Source organism: Brienomyrus brachyistius, chromosome 12, assembly GCF_023856365.1.
Source record: "Brienomyrus brachyistius isolate T26 chromosome 12, BBRACH_0.4, whole genome shotgun sequence".
Lineage (NCBI taxonomy): Eukaryota > Metazoa > Chordata > Actinopteri > Osteoglossiformes > Mormyridae > Brienomyrus > Brienomyrus brachyistius.
The window spans coordinates 901,841-911,460 of NC_064544.1; the positions used below are offsets into that span (position 1 = coordinate 901,841).

Sequence of the window (9,620 nt, forward strand, 5' to 3'; positions counted from 1 at the left end):
AAAACAGATCCTCAGTAGAAAGTAAAATGCTGAAAGTTTGCCTCATGCTGAAACATCAAAAAATACATTAACAAGTTACTTATGCATTACAGTGGGCTTTAAATGTATTTTTAAATGTTTAAAAGGCATCTTACAGGGACACAGAGCAAAGTGTTTGAATTGAATTCTTCAAATGCTTTATATATCAGTTTTTCCCAGTCCGGTCCGGACACCCCCTGACAGTCCACATTTAAGGTTCCTCCCAGCAACCCGATAGAAGGAGCAAAAACATGGACTGTCCAGGGGTCCCTGAGGACTGGGTGGGAGACACTGCTTTGCATGATTCTGGATGTTAGAGAACAAAGTACATGCACATGAACAGCTACCCTGGATTGTGTACTGCAGCACACATGAACGTACTACTTCTCTCTGCCTATAGCCAAACACACAAACGCGTGCATTTCCACAGATAACAAGAACTCACACCCAGCTTTCAGTGTGCTTAACATAAATATTAAATATTTCGTATAGTAAACTTCAAAATACCATCTACTGTCTCCGCAAAAATAAATCAGTCAGCAGTTTAAACATCTCTAAATTACAACTGATCCAATAGCTTTGGACGCAACTCGTACCATGAAATTCCCAAGGAGTTCCACACATTAGGTACAAATAAACACCAGACAAAACAATCAGTTTACGCAACTTTATTAAGGAAAATAAAATATCTAGCAGAGCTATTAGTTGATCGGTCAACCATTGAGAGCTTTGCATCACAGATTCAGTGCTAGAAGGGAACAGTGTTGTGGAAGATTGATTAACCAATAGCTCACTCCTAAAAACAAAACCAAAAAAATGCAAAACAAAAACGAAAGTTCTGGCCCTAATGCGTTTACCCCAAACCTCCCAAAATTCCCGCGGTCAGCAGAATATTGAAGGAGTTATTTATTAACATGCATAAAATACGGCACTCCTGTTTCGGTGCTGGTACGGCCCCTCTACAGCTCTCCTCCACACAGTCCGTTATGTGCATAAGATACATGCTCAGAGGCCCCGTCTTTCAAAATGCCATCAGAAATGCTTCTAGGGAGGGGGGGGGGGAGGGGGGGGGGGATGACCGCCATCCCAGCAGTGAGGGGGATCCTGAAAAGGAGGGGGCAGTGGGGGCGTGGCTCCCACCTGCGGCGGCGTCTTCAACCCGCGCTGCAAGCGCCTCGTAGCCGAGTGACCGTTTGCTGACATGCTTTGCTGTCGGGTCCAGAGCTGAGGGTGCGGTCTGGTCTTCTCTTAAGAGCGAGTGGATGGACGTGGGGGCAAAAAAAAAAACCAGCAGGAGATATGGCCTGATATGAGGGAGCAGCAAAAGAAAAATGAAAAAGAAACAAACCAGTAATTTGAAGTTTATTCCAGCTATAATGCAGCTTGTCCCAACTCCCGCTAGACAGCATCACATGGCATACTTCTGGGTCCATTCCCGAGCTATTCTGTTGTACCTTAAGACAAGAGAAACAAACCTCAGAACAGCACTGACAGTTTTTTTTTTTTTAAATACGTATTCTATGGGGGTCCTACACAGCAAACCCAAGAACATGGCAGCCAAAGGATCGAATCCAGCCAATCAGGATCCAAGCTCATTTGTAGATTTTAAGCACAAGCTAACGGCACCTAAGCACTATTCAACAGGGTGACGTCGCACAGTTGCAACTGGCAGCCCGACAGCAGCTTGGAGAGACAAGGCTGGGATGACACTGACAGGCAGGACATCAGCAGCACTCGATTCAGATGGTACGGAGAGAGGAGGGTCCCTTCTGAGCTCTAAACAGGGCAACGCCATCCGTTCCTTAACTGCAAATCCAGTATGCTGCATCAGAATGACACTGCAGACACGAAGGAGCTTTACCTCCCAGGGACTGAACTGCAGACTCCCATAAACCATGCAGACAGCCTTTTAAAACCCTCATTCATTAAACTAAGCAATTACCCACCCCCCCACCCCCAATTCACACACCCTACAGACTTTGTGAGAAAACAACCGACCCCAAAAATGCTCATGGTTACAGAGTGCAAATTTAACAACCTGCTGTAGGTTAAAAATGTCAACAGGTTAAGTGGCCCACAGCCAAGCAATGGACATTCAGCTTCCCTGCCGCACCTCCCCGCCTACCGATCCCCCATTAACGAACTCAAGCCTGGTGGGGTGAGATCTCGGCAGCGCCCCCTAGCCAAACCACGGCACACGCCCATGCCAGGCTCCTTACCCTAAAGCGAGGCATACTTTTCCGTCCATTCCCTCGCTAGCCTGTTGTACCTAATGAGGCAGAATTAGCGCGACGTCATGGGCCACGCCTATCACAGCATGCTACCCGGGAACCGTTAAAGCTCGCTTCCTGCAGGGCCTTACTTTTCATTATCTGTTTTGTAGATACGCGCTATCTCCGGCACTAGTGGATCGTCGGGGTTTGGGTCGCATAGGAGGGAACAAATGGACAACAGAACTGCAAGAGAAGAGAAACCGTTGTTAAACACACAGCTCCGCGATGCATCCCCCCATACAGAGATGTCTGTGGGGGGAAATCCATAGCCGAATGTAGGCAGCGCAACGTGCACGAATTACCCAACACTTTACACGTAATGGGGCTGGACAGCAGATCCAACAAGGAACATGCTAACATCTTCACTAGCATCCCCGTTTACCACACATCCGCAATACGCATAATGTCAACCCACCCCCTCGTAATGCTGGTTGGGTAGGCCAGCTGCCGCTGAGAAGGCATGTAGAGAACAATCTCACCTTTAGAAATAGTTAAGGCCGGAGACCATTGGGATCTTAAAATATCCAGGCAGATGCTGCCATTACTGTTAATATTTGGATGGTAAATTCTTGTGGTAAACGCAACCTAGAGGAAAAGGAAAGACATTCTAGCCTGCAATCGGCAGAGACCCTTCACTGAGTGTCAAACTTTAAGCAGTGCAAGAAAACTCTGAGGAAAATTTTAGTTACGTGACAAAACTCAGAAGCAGAGAGCCCATAAGCTCGACATGATTGACCAAAATTACAGCCACTGTAATTCAACATACTTTGCATATGTGACTATTTAATACCCTGGAGGAGACAAGGGGACAGGCCCCTATGAGTGGGTACTTGCCTTAGGGGGTTTGAAAGGGTAGTCAGTAGGAAAATGAATTGTCAAGAAGAAAACGCCACCCTGATACGGACTGTCGTTCTGAGGAAAGGCGGAAAAAAAAAACCCGTGAACGAGGCTGGCCGGCCGCACGACTGGTGTCCAAAGGCACTCTTCGGGGGATACTTACAGGTCCCATGATTGTTGCCTGCCAGTGAAACACTGGAAGAGAAAGAACAGAGGCACTGTCAGAGACTGGTACGGCAGCGCGGGCTCGATGCTGTGGCTCTGCGGTAGGCGGCGCTTACTGTCATCGCCAACTGGGCCTGCCGAACACTGTGCCGGTGGATCACGGGCCAAATCATTCAGCTCCTATGGAGAGATTTTCATCTCTTTTAATTCACAGGGCAGATTCAATCTCCTTGTTACCTCTTGAATATACTCAACAGTTTCCTGTTTGTCTCCTAATTATAACACGCTAATTGTCAAACAAGCACCATCCATTAAGCATCTCCTGCAAGATCGCCAATGGTGCCATTTAGATAGACACTGGATGAACGAGATTCCAGCTACACTGTACAACATACCGTTAGACTCAGCACCATCCTAACGGCCTGCTTTGGGGATCTTTGTGGCTTTTGGTCTTTATGCTTTGCTAGGACTTGCCTGGCACCTCTGTCCTTCCATGTTTAAGCACACCTGCCCTCAGCTGGGCAAGATGCTTAACTCTGCTTTGTGTGGCTGTGTTTCAGGTGGCCATCATGAGTGCAGCCTCTCTTTTGAAAAAGTGAAAGTGATTGTCAATGTTGACACACCGCAGCACACAGTGCACAATAATGAAATGTGTCCTCTGCATTTAACCCCATATGTGACATTGTACCAGTGGGCAGCTAATTCGGCGCCCGGGGAGCAGTGCTTGGGGGCGGTACCTTGCTCAGGGTACCTCAGTGGTGCCTTGCTCGTTGGGGATTCGAACCAGTAACCTTTCAATCACAAGTGCGCTTCCCTAACCATTTGGTAATTAAAACCTGTTTAGGTTTTCCATCTGGTTGTGGCAACAGAAAATTAGAAGAAGAAAAAAAATCTCAAAACCACCTCACCATTTCCACAGAAACACTAACACAGGGAACCTCAAAATTAATGTACTACATTTTCAAGAAATGCCTCAAGACCCATATGGTCCATGAATTAATTTACTAGCAAGATGTCTCTCTTCATTCCCTGAACATTCTTATGTTGCACTTGGTCCTTGGCTTGTTTGGAGATGATGTGCAGCTCCTGCTCCAATACTGCTTGCAATAGTACCTGGGTATTCGCTGGAGGCTGAAAACAGTTGCCCTAGTGCCTAGGTGACTCCTTGACAGCAGGGACTTCATAATATGCTACTTGTACGTCGCTTTGGACAAAAGCACCTGCTAATTATGTAAATGTTTTTACAGGCCAGGCGTTCACTGAGATTACAGACGCTGCTTTGTTCCTCTGCACTTTCTCCGCATTCATTTCAGACTTTCCCTGAAACTGTGTCACAACATATCAAAACAAGTCACCAAACCAATGCTAGACAGCCCAGTTGAATCACCTAAATGACAGATGTGGCTGCTTTTGCCCATGATGTCATTAGCCAGCTGTGAGAGACAGGCTACTACAGCCCTGACTCACTGACACCTGTGTTCTACCATCTTTACAGACATATACCTGCTATTCGCGAGTTTTGAGGTCACTTGCTAGTGGCACAAAGACTACTTTATGGTTGAGTCCATAGGTAATGTGGCTAAAGCTGTTATTAAATCAATTATTAAAAACTAGTCATTCCCAGTGTGGCTGGACATATATTCTGAAGAACTCTCCGCATCAAAACTGAATTACCACAACCAGATGCCAAACTTAACAGATTTTAATATTCAAATTGTACATGTTATTTCCTGCTTTCAAAGGAATGTGCAAATGGTACAAGACCCATTCAAATGTTACGAAAACTTTAAGGTCTAACTTAAGCCTGATGTTGCCTTACACATAAAAGAATGATCACAGTCTCTTCCACATAGTGAGTATGGGATCGGTACTTGGTATCGGCCGATTCTCAAAGCCCGGATATTGGTATCGGAACATAAAAAAATGGGATTGGTGCATCTGTACAATAAGGACCATAAACTTTTAAGGGAACATCCATCAGGTTAAGTGTTTATTGCACTTAAAGTGCAAAGGGGAACAACGAAACATGACTGCGGCAAACAAATAGCTGATCCAGTACCGACATTTTACAGCTGTGGAAAAGCCGACACCTTGAAGTACTGTACTTATGGTTCTTTCTAGAAGGACCAAAAGAAAGGAACCTTGATGCGGTGGAAAAGCACCCTTTAAAGGGAATGCAGAATTATGGGATGCATGAGACTCTGGGGGAGAAAAGGAGGGGCGCTTGTTTTGATCCAGCTGATGTAATACAATGCAGAACTGTTGTCTAGAAATGAGATCGCAGGGGGGTGAATCGAGATCAAGGATTTTGTACGATTAATTGTGCAGCCCTACTACTGATTTCTCAAATCAGAATGCTAATTAATTTTCTATAACCGCACATGTAGTATAGACAAAGCAAATAACAGCAGTAAATCAATGCATGATTATAATATTTAATTCTAACTCATGTTACCCAACAAAAAACCTACACAAGCAAAGAAATTGCTACAGATCACTTAGACAACAGTGCTTCAAGCCCAGGACCAGAACCTGTGGTCAGTGATTAAGTACCAAACTGACTGACCGATATAATGCACTTATAGACCAGACATACTGTACACTCCTGTTTAACCTACCTAAACAAGATGGTATGCAAGTGTGGTTTTAATAAGTTGGCAAACAAGAAAAGTTCAGCTGCATTGTAGGTAAATCCGAACACCAAGAGGTACAGAAAGCTAAATAAGAAAATGGCTCAATAAATTCCTTGCCTCCCCAGCCATGCATTTAAAAAGTATAATGGACAGCTTGAACTGCATTAACCCTTACGTTCACAAAGATAAACACTACCCTGGCCCTATTCACAGCAACTAGCTGGAAGCTCACAGCTGCCCACCACAACCTGCCGTAACACGGCATGATGGACCAGCGTAGTGCGTGTACCTTTACGAAGAAGGCTCCCGCATCACGTGCCAGGTGCCTCGTGGCATTCCACCAACTGAAATCTCAAAGACCAGCTGATTCAGAAGATGCCCGCGAGAACATGACCCAAGCACCGCAGAGAGTCCAGCTCTCTGGCGGCCTGCCATCACTGAGAGGGGATTCAGTAGCACCTGCCTCCATCGCTTTCCAAGCCCAGCTCAGCTGTTCTGTGACACCTGTGGTCAGGTTTACATTTCTTTCACCAACCCAAACAAAGGAATCATTTATCAGTGTTACAACTTGACCCTACACATAAAGCTCAAATTGCATGAAATATGGTTGCACATTACCATATTTAACAGAAACCACGCTTAGTTGCTTTCACACAGAAGATAAGGGTCATTTAAAATAAATCACGGTTCCTCAAATTACAAAGTAAACCAACCACAAAGCCCAATATCTTATCCCACTAGGCATATTTCAAAAATTATTTGCACGTGAGACATATGGCAGTTGTTATAAACGACAATACATTCCGGAAATACTGCAACTAAACTAAAATAGTGGAACTCACAAAATAAACTTTTGAATCCCCAAACAATAATTAAACGAGTAGCACCTGGTATTAAAGACAATTTATCAGGACATAAGCAGAAAATGTAGGGTAATATGGCAACAAAGGAGTAAGGTGATGAGGAGTAAGGGAGAAAGGAGTAACGTGAAGATATGGAACTGGGGTAGCGGAAAGGATACTGCTATTTTTAGGATTTTTTTTTGTTAGTGGGGATATGGGGGGGGGGAGAGAGACAGGCAGTCAGTATGGCCCACTATGGCAGAAGACAAACTGTCACTAACCGGAGGGCTTGTCTTTTGAACACATACCTAAGAACTGTGCAAACAAAACAGGCCTCCGGGCATACTTCCTTTAGCCATTCTAAAAACTGCAGTGCGCCTTTAAACTGTAATTTCAGGGCCTGTCAACACTAACACATTAAGAACTGCCTGTTAAGGTTACCCTGAAGAAGGGAACAGACGATACATATACAAAACAGCAGAATGCCTGATGTTTTTGCAAATCACAGGACAAAATTCTACATGCTCCCCCAAGAAAGTGAAGCATGAAGAGCAAGATCCAGTATCACCAGAAATTCTGTCTTGACAACTACGGTAAGATGCACTGGACGTGTAAACCTGAACCAGACAGCCAGTAATATTTACCAAAAACAAGGCAGCTTCAAATTCTCACACCGATCCCACCCAACACTCATGCTAGCAAGTCACTACATGCACTGGGTGACTGGCATGTTGCAGGGCTACAGGATAGCAAAACTAAAGTCCTACATAAACAGCATCTCATGCATTATATTCACACAAGCAATGCACTCCAATATGAACAAGCAGCCCAACCACCACTAACCTATGGGTTTAATACTGGGAAATGGCCTCAGGGTGATAACTTGAGCCCCCCCAGAAAAAGGCATGAGAATTAATCATATGTATACATAACCAGAAGACTTCTATTGAAAAGAGTTGTATCTTTTTGTTTTGTCATGGTAACATGGCCGAAGCAAATCATCTGAAAAAACCCCTCCTGTCCAACTACGATGCAACTGGATGACATTCCAGGGAAATGCTAACCTGCAAAATTTGAACCTGCCCTTACACTGGACACTGTCTTAAACAGAGACGACACTTCACGAGGGACTACCCATTTAATTAACCCCCTATGGCCATCTTTGGGGAGCCCACGTCTTACACTTGTAGGATTCGGTCGGAGGCAGTCCCTTTGGCGGTCCAATAGCGCTACTTATAAATCACATTCCAACTAAGTTATTCAACAAGGAAATGTAACATACACAGGACTCCAACATACTGTTATACTACGTTATAGCGTTATACAATCATCAACAACATGGACGAAAATCACAATCACCCAGCTAGATCACATTGCGTCCTCAAGACGATACATTGCGGGAGGGGGGGGGGTCATTCAAAGCTTAAAGGGAATCCAAATAACAACAATAATAATAATAATAATAATAATAATAAAACATCAAAGTTTAGTGTAGTCCTTTTTGCATTTGGACGGACTCCGGGCGCTGATTCGTGTTGGTGCAGAGCAGCAACGAGTAGAAGCGTCAGGCAGCCATCATCCTCAGGGAAATGATAGTAAAAACGAGAAAACCACTGTACATACCGCCACGCGTTAACAATTTTAAACTGGTGGTCACGCCAAAATAATGACTGCAGGAAATAAACGCAACGACGCTGTAGGCACCTCATTCACCAGTGAGGCTAGGGCGCAATGTGCCAAGTTAGCTTACCGGCTAAAGAACTGGGCCTGCTCTCCATGCAAACCGACACAGCGTTTACGCAACGATTCACTAACTTCCGTCAAAACACACTTTGTGCGCACACCGGGTATTGACATTTACCTTGTGAATTCGTTTAAGCGCCATTCTCTTTTTTTCCGCCGAGGATTAGCGATAAAAGCTACCGTTAGCTAGATAGCTAGCTGACGCAGCTAGCTAATCTGTTCCGAGTTGAAATTTCCAGCCGAATAAAAAAATAGACCCCGCTTTGCAGTGACGTCACCCGATGCACAGCGTCCAAAATGCAGCCACCGTTCCGTAATTTTATTTGCTTCTCAACTTTGCCTAATTATGCTTCCGGTGCTAGCAAAACATCTAAATGTATCTGCTGAAACTCTCCACTTCCCCGTTCCCGTTTCCCCTTCGCTTGCCTACTCCGCATTTACTTCACAAGATGTCCGCTTTTGCCGGAACTACACAAACCCCTCCAGCTGGCTTGACCTCATATCGCTCCGCATTTAACACAGACATGAAGTGAATTGTCAAGCTATGTATTTATGGATTCTGTTCCATTAGGGACAGAAGTGGCCGCTTTAATTTCTGCATGTATTTTATAGTGTTTATTATTATTTTTATTAACGTTTTGGGCTGGGTGACTTTATCAGCGAATTGCTGTTTCATTTATAAATAATACAAATAATCTACGAAAGTCGGGTGTTGGGATCTTCTGCACTATCTTGTAATTGTCCAGCTGTGAATTCCAAGCACTTTACCTCAGCTGCAACAAAACTGTGGACGATGCACTCTGTGCGAGTCTGTTGAGACCATGCTGTAAACTTCATACTCTGGGGAGAGTAGCAAGTTAATTCTTACATTTCTACATAAGGGATTTCAGATTGTCACACTTCTGCAGGCTGTCCAAGAACCCATTACCTTTTGTATAAAGATCCCTGAGGGGCAATCTGCTTGTGCCAGTAATGGTGAGGGACTGCAGTCTCACTGGATTATGCTGCGATTATCTGGCTACAGCCATCCGCTCAGTTTCTTCACAGCTGCGGTCACTGGAGCTGAGGGACAATGACCTGCATCATGTGGAAGCGATGCATCTCTTTGC

General features: G+C 44.7%; 1 protein-coding gene across 5 annotated transcripts; it reads right to left on the minus strand.

The window, feature by feature from the left end:
- Window positions 1-671: 671 nt before the first annotated feature.
- Window positions 672-8,978, minus strand: LOC125704552 (ubiquitin-conjugating enzyme E2 D2-like). Of its 5 annotated transcripts, none has more exons than XM_048970234.1 (9): window positions 8,630-8,978; window positions 3,689-3,873; window positions 3,410-3,473; window positions 3,292-3,323; window positions 3,126-3,203; window positions 2,771-2,876; window positions 2,381-2,474; window positions 2,238-2,287; window positions 672-1,472 (listed from the first exon to the last, which is right to left on the minus strand). In XM_048970234.1, exons 2-8 carry the CDS (start codon window positions 3,704-3,706, stop codon window positions 2,239-2,241), a joined length of 441 nt encoding a protein of 146 aa, XP_048826191.1. In that variant the 5' UTR covers window positions 3,707-3,873; window positions 8,630-8,978; the 3' UTR covers window positions 672-1,472; window position 2,238. The 5 variants fall into 5 exon arrangements, with proteins under 5 accessions (XP_048826191.1, XP_048826190.1, XP_048826192.1 ...); XM_048970233.1 differs by having other exon boundaries at window positions 3,689-3,877; XM_048970235.1 differs by lacking the exon at window positions 8,630-8,978 and adding an exon at window positions 8,392-8,616 and having other exon boundaries at window positions 3,689-3,877.
- Between the last annotated feature and the right edge of the window lie 642 nt (window positions 8,979-9,620).